The 17,959-nt window shown below is 40.5% G+C and overlaps 1 protein-coding gene across 1 annotated transcript in view; it reads left to right on the top strand.

Annotated features, from left to right (window-relative positions):
- The window catches only part of LOC128603298 (peripheral-type benzodiazepine receptor-associated protein 1), a 118,152-nt gene that overhangs the window by 51,151 nt on the left and 49,042 nt on the right, over positions 1–17,959 (top strand). Inside the window, exons 3-6 of the mRNA XM_053617608.1 lie at positions 7,543–7,650; positions 7,804–7,932; positions 15,151–15,327; positions 16,349–16,507. Coding sequence (XP_053473583.1) covers positions 7,543–7,650; positions 7,804–7,932; positions 15,151–15,327; positions 16,349–16,507 — 573 coding nt within the window. The remainder of the gene's footprint in view (positions 1–7,542; positions 7,651–7,803; positions 7,933–15,150; positions 15,328–16,348; positions 16,508–17,959) is intronic.

Here is a 17,959-nt window from a genome sequence, read left to right as displayed (position 1 = left end):
AGAGGGAGACTTTCAGGGTCTTTGGGGTCTTTGTTAATACTTCAGTGGGCAAAGAGGTTCTGGTGCTTTTAAGAGTGACAGTCAACATGTCATCCATGTCCCACCCACACACACACACACACACACACACACAATGTCTCAATGCCTCTGAAATCTCACTATTCGTCTGAGACAGAGAGCTCAGTGACCTGTGTCTTTCCATCTACGTGTGACAGGATCCAGAATCTTTAGAGAATTCCCTTCACTCACATTGACTACAAAGAGACACCACTATCTTCTGCTTTTGCAACCGAAATGCGAGCTACTGTCAAACCAAAGTATTTTACACAAACCCAGCTGCTATATTTGTGATCATCAGACATCTATTTGCTTCAATTTACGATCAGAATGGAAAGAGCAAAGGAGGTCTGATCTTTTCACATAGTTGTTCATCGTGTGGTTTTGTGTCTGTCATTAATAATGCAATTTGTTATTCTTTTGTCTCCGCCAAGAAAACTATTCATTTCTTGTTTCCAAAACTACTTTGTGAAGTGATTTGTAAAAACTTGCAACCTTGCATCAAAACAACTCGCGCCTAATTGGACGGTCTTTCTTACTACGTGAAGAAACCTCCAGCTGTGACTGTTGTGTTGATTTGCATCCCAAAGTGTAATGCCTCTTTGATTGCAATCGCTGTGATTTTCTCTGTTAATGTAGTGTGTGTGTGTGTGTGTGTGTGTGTGTATCCATCTGCACTTCATTACCGAAATGTTGAGAAACGTGTTTTAACTAACTCTCTGCTCTTTCTCTGCCCAGGCTTAGCACGGCGGGATGCACTGTAATGTACGGCATCGTCATGGGAACCATCTCTTCGTCGGTCGCGGGGTTGATGCGTGTGTTTAGAGCCACTGCTCGGGCTTCAATTATCTCTGCTTGCTTGCATCTGTTCTGAAGGGAGAGAAATAGGGGATTGAAGGAAAAGAATGATGGGGGGAAGATAGGGAGAGAGAGCGAGAGAGAGAGAGAGAGAGAGAGATGGGATTGACTGAATCTAACACAGTGACCAGAAAATAATCCGGTCCCACCTTTTTCTCACTATTTCGACACTAATCTTTTCTTCCTCTTCATGTTGTTCTTTGTGTAAGCACCAGCAGTGTCTGTGAGTGGACTGAATAGACCTCTGCGAGAGCTATTAACAACACATGGGTACACACTAGTGTCATTTGAATATGAATTACGAGTGTGTATAGAACACACGTACTAGAGCGTAATAAACTGGGGCGCTCGAAGTATAAGCAACATGCACACTGACGTCATGCTAAAAGCTATGCCAAATATTTCTTTCCATGATATAAAATGGTTCAGATAATGTTTCTCAAACAGAATGTGTGTTAAAGTGCACCTATTATGGTTTTTGAGACGTGCCTAATTTTGTTTTAAAGGTCTCATACAACAGATTTACATGCATCAAATGTCAAAAAGCACTTTAATGTGCTCATAATTTAAACTGCAGCATAAACTCCCCCAGCCCCCAGTGTTACAAACAACTCGTTAAATGATTCGTTCTAAAGGATTCATTCTAAACTCCTCCTTTCAGAGAGCATACTCTGCTCTGATTGGTCAGATGTCCCAGTCTGTTGTGATTGGTCTACCGCTGTCAGCGAGTAGCCGATGAAGACCAGAGGCGGGGCTTTTTGTTGCAAACCTACATAGGTTAGTACAGGAAGTAAGTCTGGAATTACTAACGACTCGTTTCAGCTCTTCAGAATTGATTTCTTCTTTTGCGAGTCAATAACCCCGTAAGGTATTAACAATGCACTAATAATGCAGAAAATAATAATTTTCTGAAGAAGAAAAATCTAGAAAGAAAAGTTCTAGTGTTTCAAATAATCCAGTCATAGTCTATAATGTCGGGGATTGAGCCGCTTAAGATGCGTGAGCTGAAGCTGAACAGTGAATGAACAGCGGTAAACTGAAGCGCTTTACTAGCGGGTTAATTAACTCACCCAAACGCATCCTATACACACATATGAGATTAATCAGACATATACAATATAGATACATATAAAATCTGTATCCTGTGTTTATGTTTCTATAAAGCTGCTTTAAGACAATGTCCACTGTTAAAAGCGCTATACGAATAAAAGTGAATTGAATTGAATTGAATATACACAACATAAACCTAATAAAACCTGCTTCTAGACAAAATGACGTGAATGCACAAGTGAACTTGAACTTAAGTAACGCGCTAGATAGAACGGTAAGTCACGTTGTGAAGACGCTCTTTCCGTAACAACGCACTAAAACACGCACAGTGAATAACTAAAGCATAAACAATTCACAATATTCTATTACAGTCCATTTTCTTTATTCTTTTGCTTGTGTGGTTTTTATTTTTTTATGTTTCATTTATTTAGGAAATCATTTTTTTTTTGACATTCCAATTCCAATGTCTGAATATTTTTTAAGAATGAAAAGTTCATTGCTCTTTGTAAGGGTGTACTTGCATTATTATGCTATTATATTATCATTAGATCAGTGGCTTCAAATGGTCTTAAAATGACAATATCATTTATCGCAATTATTTCTAGGACGATATATCATCCAGCAAAATTAGTTATCGTGACAGGCCTGCCTTTAAATGAGTTGTACTGTCTATACTAGTATTTGCTTTAGATCAGTCGACAGACAGGTATGTTCACTTGTTAAATCTATAACACTGACTACACAATTCGCTGTTTTAAGGAGGTAAATATGTATCACGCAGACCAGTTAGCTAACTAGTTTGTTGTTAACAAAAGACAAACATGGAGGCGTTCATGGTTTGTAGCTCAAACGTACAGGAGTCTAAAATGATGTAATTCCAAGTTCCGACTTCCCACTTCCGAGTTAAGTCGGATGCCACATTAATCATCAGTCCATCCATCTATCCATCCTCTATACCGCTTATCCTTTTCAGGGTCACGGGGAACCTGGAGCCTATCCCAGGGAGCATCGGGCACAACGCGGGGTGCCAATCTATCACAGGGCACAATCACATACACACTCACACACCCATTCATACACTACGGACTCGTCAATCAGCCTACCATGCATGTCTTTGGACTGGGGGAGGAAACCGGAGTACCCGGGGGAAACCCCCGCAACACGGGGAGAACATGCAAGCTCCGCACACACAGGACCACGGTGGGAATCGAATCCCCGACCCTGGAGGTGTGAGGCGAACGTGCTAACCACAAAGCCACCGTCCGCCCTCACATTAATTATTTTTAAGCTTAAGATTATGTGGAGTGTCTGCCATACAAATGAATGAGCGGTTACTATAGAAACGGCCTTGTAGCTGAAATACTGTCTGAGCCACGCGGTTATAGAAAATGAATGCCAGGAATGCAAAAACAGTTTGACACAAAGTAGTTTAATTGGAGTACAGGGTTTAGGTGTTGTTGCTCTTGAAAATACTTCCTCATGTGAACATCATTTCGGGGATTGGTGATATAGAGGGAAAAGTGTGGAGTGTGCGAGTTTAAAATGTGAGACCGGGAAGTACAGGTGAAGATGCTGGTCTCGGGAGGGACATATTTTTTGAGAATAGGGATGGTTTTACAACCCTGTGTGTGTGTGTGTGTGTGTGTGTTTGGTTTTTGCTGGAGGCAGTGTGTTAGTGTTGTCTGTGAATGATGGCCCCCCTGAGAGCTGAAGGACAAAATGTGTTTCCCCTTCTGAGTCATTAAGAAGCTGTGTGCTGAGCTTTCTGGGGGATTAATGACAGACAGGCTGTAATTGAGGTGTGCGTGTGTGTGTGTGTTGTGTCCACTGCAAGATTGGCTTTTTTTCTATTTATAAAATCAAATAATAACAAATGCATCCTATTTAAAAGAAATCACTCCTGCGTCAAACTTTGCCACAGGTACTCGAATCACTCACAAGGTTATAGACAGAATAATAGCTGTTTTGAATGAAGCTGAATCTTCCATTAAATTAACACTACACCGTGCATGTGTAAACCTTAATGTGTGAGGTCTTGGTTTCGGCCAAATTAAATCAGTGTGTAATGGAATATGCAAATGAACAGCCTCCACATGCTGACGGCTTCATCACTCCTCATCTTTTTCCAAAATACGCGGCGTCCTTTCGTCCTTGTTCAGATTAGCCTGCAAATACAAATTCATTAACCCAAATATTTCTTAAAGCAAACTCTTTTTTTTTTTTTAAGGCAGAAACGCCTTGTTGATGAGGGAGGACAGCGGAGAATGACCAGACTGATTTGACCTAGCGTTGACATTTTAAGTATTATATAATGCATCTTCTTGCTGTCTTGCTAAGAATTACATCATTTAAGACTTAACAACAAACAAGATGAGCTGAAGATTTGGCTAAAAAACTGAACTTATAACACCTACAGGGTTGCCAAGTCAGTGTGAGGAAAATATCCCACTGGCCAAAATCTGACCCTCACAAACCATCCAAAATCATGACTACCATTGTCCAAGGTATTGTCTTATTTGTATCCTAAAATGATCTTAAAATGATTTTATTAGCATAAATAAAATCAATAAATAAATAAATAGTCTATTACTGTACTAGTTAATGACAACGATAATGAGTCTTTATTGATCACATATACATTACAGCACAGTGAAATTCTTTTCTTTGCATACCCCAGCATGCCAGGAAGTTGGGGTCAGCCATGATACAGCGCCCCTGGAGCAGAGAGGCTTAAGGGCCTTGCTCAAGGGTCCAACAGTGACAGATTGGCAGTAACCCAGAGCCTTTCAGTGCTGGGGCTTGAAACCCCGACCTTCCGATCAGTAACCCAGAGCCTTAACCGCCAATCCACCACTTTCCCCTGATACACCATTTTTACAGTATCCCAGAGCCTTGCAGTGCTGGGGCTTGGACCCCCGACCTTCCGATCAGTAACCCAGAGTCTTGCAGTGCTGGGGCTTGAACCCCCGACCTTCCGATCAGTAACCCAGAGCCTTGCAGTGCTGGGGCTTGAACTCCCGACCTTCCTATCAGTAACCCAGAGCCTTAACTGCCAATCCACCACTGCCCCCTGATACGCTATTGTACTTTCTTTTTTTTTCCTTTCATTTTACTACTTTTTGATTATAATCACCGCCACAACCGCTTTATCATTCATTCATGTTCAGTAACCAAAAGTAACCCAAAGTAACTCTGTCAACACTATTGAGAGGATACAAAAACACCACGTTGTTATGGTAAAGTTGACACCAAACTCCACTCGTCATAGATTTACATTTATATTTACAGCATTCAGCAAATGCCCTTATCCAGAGCAGCTTACAAGAGTGCATACAATGCAACGCATGTAAACTGAGTGCCAGTTTCGTTATATTCATTATAAATCTGTAACCAGGACGGATTCATGTACAACCAGGCAATTTGTACTTTTTGAGGTTGCCAGCAAAGGAAGACGCAGTTACAGTAAGATAAATACTATGTTTACCAAATTTGTCTAATTGTACAGCTTCGTGTGGTCGTAATCACAGTAATCATCAGGAAAAGTGAGCCCTGGTGGTTGATTGTGATTGCACCGCGGTATTCATGCAAGGTTGTGTCTGCCGACGCTGCCTGTCTTCGTCTCCATCCTCCACCTTGGCAGGGTTGTGGCATGTGAGGATTGAGCCTGGGCGTTTTTTTTATATCCTTTGGCTACAGGTTTAATAGGCAACACGGCTGTTGGTTGATCGTTAGACTAAAAGAGGCAGATGTTAGGGTTTCTAATGACCTCTAGACCAGACACAATGACTATCATAAGCAGAAGTCTGGCATTGTGGGCACACGATCAAGGACTTCAGTGTGTTTAATTAATTGGGTTTCTGAAATGGCTCTTGATTTGGCTCACTGTGAGCAAAAATGGTCCATCACTCTGTTCCATAAATAAGTAGATGCTTTTGTGCTGTTTCCATCTTTAAAAAAAAAAAAAAAAGCATTTATAGGTTTATTATTCAAATGTATTCCGATATTAATGAGCTTATAATTATATACTGCCACAGACTGAGTGAACATTAGCAGCAGTTTCCATATCACATAAATGATGGTGGAAAATTGTCTCTTTGTAACCTAGAAGAAATCATGGGAGGAGAATATAATTTTATCAGATGTTTTATATTTATTTATTTCAATCTACTCGACTAACACAGTTGTGCTGAATCCCTAATGGCCTCCTATTCACTATATATGCTCACAGTGTACAGAGTATAGTTACCATGCACTCACTGTCCACTTAAATAGGAAGAACTGCGCATTCATGCAAATTATCCAATCAGCTAATCATGTGTCATGCAGATGCAGGTCAAGAGCATCAATTAATGTTCATGTCAAACATCAGAGTACATACAAAAAGTGATCTGGGTGACTTGGAATGTGGTATGGCAGGCAGAAACACCTTGTTGATGAAGAGAGGTCAGAGGAGAATGACCAGACTGATTTGAGTGGACAGGAAGGATACAGTAATTCAAATAAGCATGCTTTACAAACATGGTGAGCAGAAAAGCAACCTCAGCCTACCGAAGCATATGAACAATAAAACCTTGTGGAGATTATGGTTAAGTAGATGCTTTTGTGTTGTTGCCATCTTTAAAAAAGTTTAAAAAAGGGAGTGAGGAAAATCTGCTGCAGTGGTGCAGATGTATTACTTTTAGGACGCACACTTGCGTGTGAGATAAAGTTGAGACAGTGAAAATGAAAATAAATGATAGTATATGTGATGAGGAAATTCAGCAGAAGAAAACATTGAAAACCCTTTCATAGGCTTAAACTGGGATCTTAAAATGGATCTACTGCAGACCTAAAAGCCCTAAAATATAATGTGATTTTAAAATGTTATTTATTTATTTATTTATTTATTTTCGCCTCTGATCGTGTAAATATTGTAATATTTGAGCAGTGAAATTTCTCCCACCAGCCCTATTTTGGGCTGCACTTCTCGAATTACGTGTGTGTGTGTATATCTGTGTGGAGAAGTGTAAGTGTTTATTCTTTATTCTGTTGCCCAGTGGGAAATAGAGGGTAGGGATATCCCTCTGGTCCAGCTGGCACTGGCACAGTGTACACACGAACATATACACACACAGATGCGTACACACCATGATTCTGGAAGCAGAAGTGTGATAACAGTCCAAAGATCTTCAGTCAAATCTTGGAAATCTCTATTACAATGAAATGCGGCAAAAAAAATAGAATTAAAACTGTAATTAATAAATAAATAAATAAAGATAATAATAATAATAATCATCATCATACAGATTTGTCATAATTAGTGATGTGGTGAAAGCTGTCACTTTCAGCTTGGTCCAGCTGGGTTAAACACTCCTGAATGTGTGTGTGTGAGTGAGTGTGTGAGACTGTGAGAGTGTGTGTTTATTTCTTATTTAAGCCCTTAGGCCATCACTTCCTATTTTGAAAGACTTTTTCACCATGTCCCATTAAGCCATTGTAAAAAATAAATAAATAAATAAAAATTTGAACCTAATGTTAGATTATTCATCGAAGCATAAAAATGACTTTAAATGTATTGTCTTGTCTTTTCTCATGCAGAACGGCGCAGATTATGACTATCTAGTGCGGCAGAACTCTGAGCTTCTGAGAGCGCTGGAGGACCTGGAGAAGACCGTCTCCACGCTCCGAGAAGAGAACAGCCTCCTGGTAAGAGAATGGATGTTTAGCCTTGATCTTAGCCGACAGAGAAATAACTCTTGTCTCCTGCAACAGTGTGACTGGTTTGTCTTGTCTGTGTGTTCTCTATCTCTCCTGCTTATCCTCTGTCTCTCTTGTTCTCTCTTTATCCCTCACTCTTAGCGGAAGAGCAGTTGTCCTGAGACGGAGGACAAGGTGAAGAGGCTGAGGAGGAAAAATGCTGAGCTGGCTGTCATCGCTAAGCGTCTGGAGGAGAGGGCACACAAACTGCAGGAGGCCAATCTTAAAGTGGTACACATGCTCACACACACACACACACACACACACACACACACACACGCATGCACACCCCTGCCTGTACTATTACTCCAAGACCCCTGTCCTAGAACCGTAAACCTTTTCATATGAAGGAAATCCATCGTGCTTAGATTTAAGCACACATTAAAGATCAATCATTCAAAATAGATATAAGAAAAAAGATAGAGGTAAATGTAAAAGTCTGAAGTTAAATCTTACTAAAGTTTAGGGACATCTGAAGCCGTCTGTTCCAGTTGTGGGTAGCATAGTATCCAGTATCCGAAAATAGTAGCCACACCATAAATTGGGACACTACCAGCTGAACATTCCCTGATCTCAAAGACCAGTAACTAACTGGAAACCAGTGTAAGGATCTAAATTCACTTGTTCTAACGGAGCTGCAGCTTTCTAATAATACGGTTGCTTGGTGATTTTTACGTTCTCGGTTACGGCGACCGGAAGTAAGCTGTTACACCGTGTCACGGTTTCCCCTTTAAGCAGCGCGCTGGAGAGCATGTGGGTGCGCGTGCAAGAGCAAGGTGCGCGAGCACCTGCTTTTCATATGTTGACAATCGTGACATTGTGTACACTGGACACATGCTTTTGTTATGTTTCTGTTATGTCTCCTCCCTGTTCTGTCATTGGCTGTTACTTCACGTGTGTCTAGATTGGTGTCAGCCGTCAGCAATTGACGCTGATTATGTTTGTATATATACCGCACGCCTCCCAGCGCACGGCGTGGAATATTAGATTAGATTAGATTAGATAAATTTAGTTTAGATTCGATTCGTTACCATACCATAGATCGTCATAGTTATAATCCATGTTATGCTCCATGTTAGATTAGTCTGTTTAGTTCACGCTGGTTTTTCCGCTCCCAGTTCGTAGTCATAGTTTATGTTGTTTTGTTTCTCGACCCTGTTTTCCGTGACCACGACATTGATTCCTGCCTTGCCCAGTTTATGTCTGTTTACCGATCGCCTGACCTTTGCATGTTTCTGGATTACGTTTGTGGATTACGATTTGGATTTACCTGCCTGTGTCTCTCATTAATAAAACTGTCAAACTGCAGTTGCATCCGTCCTATCTTCGTTACGTCTCGAGACGTGACACACCGCAGTAGCCGAGAACGTAAAAATCACTAAGCAACCGTAAACACGACGGCGCAACGCAGCATTCAGTCATTTATTGAGATACAAAAAAGTCATTAAAAAAATCAAGAGAATGATTGCTTTTGGCATTAAATATTATTCTATTGTCTGAAGAAGAGATTTTACTCTTGTATGAAGCCTTATATGAAGTCTAAAAACCTAGATTTACCGTGTAAGCAATACAGTACTTGCCTTTTAATCTTGATTACATGGAGGAAGACGAATGCCTAAATGAATTCCGTGTCAGAAACTTAAAATGAGCTTAAGTTTAAAACATATCAACACAGATTAAATAAAAGACTTATGGTACAATTATATACTGATGCAATTACAATATCATATACCATAAAACATAACATTGTCTTGCCTAATCGTTATGTTGTAATGACTACAGCAAACCAGCTGTTCTCCCGTAGTATACGGTTACAGTAGAGCTTCACGAACTACATTTACATTTATTCATTTAGCAGACGCTTTTATCCAAAGCGACTTACAAACGAGAAAATACAAGCAATTTTCTCGTAGCAGTTAAAGTCAAAACAGTGTCAGAATGCCGTCGCTGTTCCATTCGCAGCTGTTGTTTAAAGTCGCTAATATTTGTAGGAGGCCGGGTAAGGCGACCATGCACACATTCGTTCACACCCAGAGGCAGTTAAGTGTAGCCAATCGACGTATTGAGAGGAAGCCCAAGAACCCAAAGGAAAAATACACAGACATGGGGAGAACGTGTTAAACTCTGCACAGAGTGAAAGCAACCATATGTGTTGTCAAGTTGTGAAATGCTGCTGTAGCTATTTCTTGTGATGACATCCAGATTGCTCTTTTAGAGACGTACAAACTAATGAACCTGATCCGACTCATTAAGACTGAGCACGAGAGCAATGTGTGTTGGACTGGGACTGTAATCAAATTCAACAGGAGACCAGAGTTCAAGGATGCTTCGAACACTTTAAGGCTTTTAAGAGCAGAAGATTGCACAAACTCACAGTTGCACAAGCCTCCAAACCCCTGCGCTCTTCCTTATGTCCTCATTTCGTTTATTCTTAGAGTTGTGACATCTGCCCATTGATCCGTTTCTCAGCACAAACGCTCCCAGCTGAGCAGAGACTCAGCTTTGTGTTCTGTAATGAACAGGACTCCAGCACGTCTGAAAGGAATGGTTTCATTCCAAATTACAACCAGAAGCAGAGATTTAACTTGCTCACTGCTAGTTATAGGAGCATCGAGTGTGTCATTTAACGTTACTCTTGAGTAATTCTTCTTGGCTAAGTAACGGTTTGCTGCTGTGTGTGAATATTAGCTGTTGTTTCACACAGCCTTTCATTTAATGATCATGATAATGAGTCTTTATTGATCACATACAGTACAGTGAAATTGTTTTCTTCACATACCCCAGTATGTCAGGAAGCTGGGGTCAGAATGCAGGGTCAGCCATGATTCAGTGCCCCTGGAGCAGAACGGGTTAAGTCAGAAATCCAGAGCCTTAACCATTGACAACCGCCGCCATTTGGGGTCAACATGGTGGAATCAATGGATGCAATGTCTGTAGATGATATTGAATGTTTACGCATCTCAGAACCTGGTTTCAGTTAATATGTGCTAGGTATATGCAGTAATTTATTGAAATACAAGCAAATTGGTTAACATTTAAGCAACTGTAGGAGAGAAATGGTTTGATTTGCATTTTGTATATTTATTTATTTATTTATTTTATACCTCTGTATTGTATTTTAGCAGTGACATGTCTTAGTCAGGAATTTTTATTCACAATAGAACAAGGTACCTGCCAGCACAAAATACAATAGCATTGTACAACTGCGATATAATATGTAACATTAAAGTTTACAGTGGCACACCCACTCGTAATTACGACTTTGTGGTGGCGCTCATGAGCGTTCAACTCGTAAATACGATCTTTCCGACATATCTTTGTTACGATTCGAGACTCGATGTGGAAGCAATTGCAGATGAATGTCTTTACAACCAGAACTTAAACAGGGATTGCGGTCTAAACTGGAAAAGCTATAATCGAGGTACTAAACATGAGACTAGGTTCAAAGCATGGAACAAACACATGGCACGAAAACACGACCGCTAGCATCCAGTTAGCTCACATATACCTGGCGTCTATACATTTATTTCTCGAACAAAGGTCAAACATAAAACGACGTCTAAACAATAAACTGGAATCATGGCATGAAACGAGAACAGGACATGGAACCTTAACCGGTTCGACATCTATACACTCCGTTCCAGCTTTACTCATTAACGCATTTAATACTGCGCGAAGTGTGCAGCAACACGAGGGGTTTAGTAACGAATGTAATTTACCTTGAACGCTGACAGCTGGTAACAATTAATACACACCCTCGAAAAACAACCAATGACTAAACAAGGAGGAGACAGAACAGAAATAAACGCACGTGTCCATTGTAAACAAAGTCTCTATAGTTCATACGCAATCCACAAGCATGTGCTCGCTCTGGTTCATGCACGCGCACGCCCCTCCGGCTCTCCATGCACGTCGCCGCCGCAGCGCCATCTGCAGGCGAGATTGTGACAATCTTGAACACACCACCTATTTAGGAGGATCTGTTTCAGCCCGCTTCGCTGACACATCCGTGACACGTCACGAGTAGTGATTGAGCTGTGAAATACAGCAGATGTAATAAACACAAGCAAGTTTATTAACGTCATCAATTCTTTTTTTTTTTCCACAAAAATCCCTTTGGAGGAGAAACAAAAATCAGTAGATTAAAAACACACTGTCCGAGCAAAGTACAAATTACACAAAAGAAGAGTTGTCAGAACTTTTAAGTTTAGTCAGATTCTTATTTTTAGAGGGAACTCTTTACATGTTTATGTTTGGTATTCAGAGGAAACATGACATGAACCTTGTAAAGCATTACGGCAAGGATGTCCAATCTTATCCGGAAAGGGCCGGTGTGGGTGCAGGTTTTCATTCCAACCAAGCAGAAGCCACACCTGAGTCTATTGAAAGCCAAGATCAACTGATTAAACAGGTGGAATCAGGTGTGGCTTCTGCTTGGTTGGAATGAAAACCTGCACCCACACCGGCCCTTGGCGAATAAGATTGGACACCCCTGCATTACGGACTTGAAAAACTAAAAAAAATCACAAATGCAGCTACCCATGTGGCTTTAAGTATGTGCGTGTAATAATTTGCCATATCATGACCAGCCTTCACTGCAGAGGACGGACACCTCTACCTCCCAGGGCTGTGTGTGTGCTCACGTGAAAGGAGAGAAATGTGATGAAAGACAGGCAGGTAGAGGAGAGGGGGTGACCGTGACATGTTGTGTGTGTGTGTGTGTGTGTGTGTGTGTGGTAACTGTATTCCAGAAGGCCTCCTGTGCTGAATGGCCACCTGTCTACTCTCTGGTGGCCGTGCAGATTGGTGGCCTGTTGTTACACAGCACCTGTTACACCTGTTACACTCGTACCCTTCCAGGCGTCTGTTTCGACTACACGCTTCCAGCAACACACAGTCAGGGGTTAATCACTTTAGAAACCCTTTCAATTGAGATGAAAATCAATTGCAAATTAAACTCTGGCAGGTCACTGTCTGTTATGTGAGTCATGTGAGCTAGCTGTGGTGATGTGTGTTTGGATTGCTGCTTTAATCTTAATCTTAAATATGAAATAATCTTTATTAGGTTACACAGTATTTTAATTATTTTACCTTGTATAGTGAAAAGGAATATGACAGTTGACAGTTGTACATAGTATGTACATAGTACGACAGGTGTATGTCAGTTTAGCTAGCTAGCTAGCGGATTTACCTTGTATTCATCACTTCACATGAACCATTGATTAATATAGAATTAAAAGATCAAAATATACTGCAAATGATTTATTACCATGTTTTTGGTGGTGGGTTTTTTTTTATTTATTTATTAGTTTTTGATAGATTTTCATAGTAAAATCTGCTGTTGGGGATCAGGGTGGCTGTAGAGAGAGAAAGAGAGGGAGGGAAATTTGAGCTAAGCTAGCACATTATCCTGAGGTAAACAGGCTGCTCCTCCTAGCTTACTGCATTTTCCTAGTTTGTATACAATATATCTGGATATTTTGCTATTTTATCCTAACTTTATCCTAACATTACATGGCATTGACTCTGTGTATTAGCCATGTGTGTTTTTCAGAGTCTTTGCTTATGTACTTTGGGTATTTAAATATGGCTCATAGTTAGCACTACCCAGCTAACTTCTGTACTGGACCTTTACACACTCTCTCTCTCTCTCTCTCTCTCTCTCTCTCTCTCTCTCTCTCTCTGGAGCTGTTGGGCTGTTTTAGATGTCCTTTATGTCCTGTTTTAGATGTCCTTTATATTTCCACCTTTTGGTTGATAAGCACCCAGCACCCAGCCCTGGTGCTAGTCTTCTGCTTTAGCTAACTGGAGCACTTAGATAAAAAAAAATAATAATAAGTGGAAGTATTTTCATTTTAATCTTAGCTGTCTTAGTGTCGTCGTCGTCCCCCCATCCCCCCACACACATTCTCTAAGTGGAACTGTCTGCTTGTTTTAGTTTTCATATGTCTATTAATATTTTAATATCTTGAATATTCTGATTTTTAGCTAGGCACTTTGGGTCCCATTTGATGTATATCTACTGAAATATTTGTTCTTACCTAGGTAGATAAGTATTAGCTACATATTTTATTTTATGCTGTAGTTTCAGTGGACTTCTTGTGTGGTTTTTCTAGCTGTGTCTTTTCCTTTGTCTTAATGCTTGCATTTTGCAGTCCATACAGGATTTTGCAGAGGGTTTTTTGTGTAATTGTTGCCAAAAATGCTTGCTGTTGCTGCAGCTTTTTTTTTCTTTCAAAATTTGAGATACAAAGTGTTTTTTTTATGTTTTTTTTATTGTTATTATTATTTTTTTTCTTCTTTTTTTTGCAGAAAACTACTTGAATAGGTGAAATTGCAGTTACACAAAATTGTTTTGCACAGTCTTTCTCTGTGATGTTTGTTGGTAAATGAAACCTTTATCTGTACTTGGCTGAATGTGCATTGTGATGGTAAATGGTCTGCACTTATATAGCGCTTTTTTAACCTTAGCGGATTCAAAGCGCTTTACACAGTGTCTCATTCACCTATTCACACACACACTCACACACCAATGGTAGCAGAGCTGCCATGCAAGGTGCTAACTTGCCATCAGGAGAAACTTGGGGTTCAGTGTCTTGCCCAAGGACACTTTGGCACGTGGGCCGGGAATCGAACTGCCAACCCTATGATTAGTTTACAACCCGCTCTACCACCTGAGACACAGCCGCCCGTGATGACATCATATGATGCATCTTGGCCCAAATCTGCAGAAACTCTGCAGTAACTTTGAAAAATCGCAAACTCCTCCGAATATTGCAGAGTTTGCTTGATTTTGCATTCATTTCTGCGATTGCGAAATCCTTTAGGGACTGACTTTGTTATCTGTGAAAGAGTATTTGCAGCAGCTCTGAGTAGAGCAAACCCTTCAGATTGTTCAATGGTAAAACACAAGGAAGTTAAAATTAAACCCTAGCATTTCCCTGAATTGGGAAAAGTGTTGTATTGTGTAGTCATTTGTGTGCTATGTGTGTGTGTTTATAGGTGTTATTAGAAATGGAGGAAATTGAATTAGAAGACAGGTTGCTGGTGAAACTTTGGAGATTATAAAAAAGACATCGTCTACTTGGGGAGCTGTGAGTGATCTTTTGGACTAGCATTAGGCCTGCCCTAGCTGAGCCAAGTGCTCAGGATGGGCTGTACTGCTTAAGGAGTTCAGTGAGATAAGCTGGACCTACTGTAACACATTCAATGCTTTAAATGGCACGAAAAGGATTTGTTTTTTCTTGCTTATAAATACTAGTTCAGTAAATAAAAAATACTTCAACATACTTGTGTAACTCGGTCTATTCTTATTCGTAGCACCTATTTTCTCGAATAAAGTTTTCATGATTGACAGGACAGTGGGGACTTATAGTAGTATAAAATGATCATGAGGCTGATTCATTTGTTAATTTCTGTCTCTCTGTCTGTCTTTGTTTGTGTGTGCAGGTGAATGCCCCCATCCCTATAAAACCCGGCGCGGTAGAGCAATATAAGAGAGCGTTTGCGAGGCAGCGGGCACGAGACCTAGCTCAGCACGCAGACACACTCCTCTCCAAAGACAAGGAGATCGCCGCACTGCAGCATGAGTGCCGACAGCTAGAGGCCAAAATAGGACAGGACAAAGTACGCCAAGTAGATAATTCATTCATACAACCTTCTTCCTTTATGGAAATTAACCTGTTTTTTTTTCATGGTTACTAAAGAATTTAAAAGTGTTTTATTTTTTATAGTGAATATAAATATTTATAAGAAAACTATAGTGTAATTGTCTTGTTAGACTGTCTAGAGCTTGATATTTGAAACTTTTAGCAGTAATGCCTAATTAATTAACTTTTATTCTATGACCTGTTTTGACTTTGTCTTGGATCTCCCCTGGTGGAAATTGTTTGCCATTACACATACACTAATCTACACAGCTATACAATATATTCAGCTACAAAGAGACATTACTGAATACATACATGGTGGCAATAAAGGTTTCAAACCATTTGCGATCGTTTCTTACATACCTTTCCTGTTATTTTCAGCCTACAGTTACTGAATAGCGAGCTTTAAGACGGATAAGTGAATAATAAGACTTGAAAGGCTTAAGTACAGTGTGAGCGATTATCTTTTAAATCAGTAGTGAAAACCCCACTTTATCCCGAACATGTTCATTTTGTACGAAGGTCCTTAAAGTTCAATGTGCGGACTGCATGACTCAGCATTTCTCACAGGAAGACGGAAAGATAACTACTGACGTGTTTCAGAGGAAAAGTGAAGCATGAACATGAATTGCCTAGTCTTTTCCTGACTCACAGATTAAACCAGAACCTTTACAGAGGATAGGATTGAAAAATATAAGTTGTGCCAATTGATACAATAGATCATTTCAATCTAAGGACAGCTTAATCAAGCTAATACTATTCATATAATGTAGAATATTTTGTCTGAAGATCACAAACACAGGCTCTTATTCAGTGTTTTGTGAAAGTTCTAGTGAAATGATCTCACTTTCTGACTTAAATTGAATGGCTCTGTACTGCTGAGTCACGCTGACATCAGTATTACTTGATGCACTGATTTTCACTATCTATCTATCTATCTATCTTTGCTTATCTCTGTCTGTGTCTGTCTCTCTGTCTCTCTGTCCTTCTCTCAGCAGGGTGGTCCTGATCCAGCAGGAGCGGGGGAGTTTGAGCGGTTGCTGAAGGAGTCTCAGAAGGAGGTGCTGCGTCTGCAGAGGCAGCTCTCGGTCAGCTCAGCTCGGGACCAGAGCTCAGCCGGAGGAGCCGAGAAAGGGCGAGAACAAAAAGAGGCACCCGTAAGAGCGGTTTCTTACTTTACAGCTCCCCCGTGTGGCTCCTCATGGCACAGTTTTAGTTCTAAGTAGGCCTCAGTGTTAGGCTGTGTGTTCCTGCTTCCGAATTTGCACACCATTATATAGTACACTCATCACTTTGTGCTGCAAGTGGCCACTAGTGTGATGTAGCTTTCTAAAGCTTGAACTGAGTAAGATATTAATCTGCTTCCATTTTGCGTTGGAAAGATCCCCCTGTCATTCGTTCATCCTGATATACAGGTCAAACAGAAAAACTTGTGGAATCAAGGCAAGTTTTTTTCAGTCATGGAAAGCTACAGGAAAAAAATGATCAAATGGATGTAATGTACTGGAAATATTAGTGAAGTCTTGGAAAAGTATAACGATGATGTATTAAGCTACTAAGATTGCATGTTTTAGTGTATTTCCTTTTAAATGTGGCTTGTGATTTTATAATCCAATCAAGGATACTGATCTATTACACAGTGTGAAGCAATCTATACAAAGATGACTACATACACCGATCAGCCACAATATTAAAACCACTGACGGGTGAAGAGAATGACATTGATTATCTCGTTAGAGAGGCACCTGTCAAGGGGTAGGATAAATTAAGCAGCAAGTAAACAGTCAGTTCTCGAAGTTGATGTGCTGGAAGCAGAAAAAATGGGCACGCGTAAGGATCTGAGCAATTTTGACAAGGGCAAAATTATGGGGAAGAGGTGGCACCAGGATGCACAGAAGGGAAGCTGGTGGAGGAAGTGTGATGCTCTAGGCAATGTTCTGCCGGGTAACCTTGGGTCCTGGCATTCATGTGGATGGTACTTTGACACGTACCACCTATCTAAACATTGTTGCAGACCAAGAACACCCCTTCATGGCAACGGTATTCCCTAATCGCACTGGCCTCTTTCAGCAGGATAATGTGTCTTGCCACACTGTAAAAATAGTTCAGGAATGATTTGAGGAACATGACAAAGAGTTCAAGGTGTTGACTGAGCCTCCAAATTCCCCAGATCTCAATCCGATCGAGCATCTGTGGGATGTGCCGGACAAACAAGCGTGATCCATGGAGGTCCCACCTCACACCATACAGGATCTGCTGCTAACGTCTTGGTGCCAGATACCACAGCACACCTTTAGAGGTCTTGTGGAGTCCATGCCTCCACTGGTCAGCGCTATTTTGGCATCAAAAGGGGGTCCTACACAGAATTAGGCAGGTGGTTATAATGTTATCACTTATCAGTGTATATTGTGACATTCCCAAAAATGTAAATATATAAATAAATAATCTTTGCTACTTTAGGCATTTTAATCTTTCAAACTTACCTAATTGTGATTTAATTCTTGGTCAAAGGGAACACTCGTTCTGAGAGCAGTTTAATAGTGGCCAGTCATGTAATCTAGCTGGTAAAGATTTCTAATACTTATCTGAGTCATAAGAAAATCAAGAAC

This window comes from Ictalurus furcatus, chromosome 28 (genome assembly GCF_023375685.1).
Source record: "Ictalurus furcatus strain D&B chromosome 28, Billie_1.0, whole genome shotgun sequence".
Taxonomy (NCBI): Eukaryota; Metazoa; Chordata; class Actinopteri; order Siluriformes; family Ictaluridae; genus Ictalurus; species Ictalurus furcatus.
This window is presented reverse-complemented; position numbering and strand designations above follow the sequence as displayed.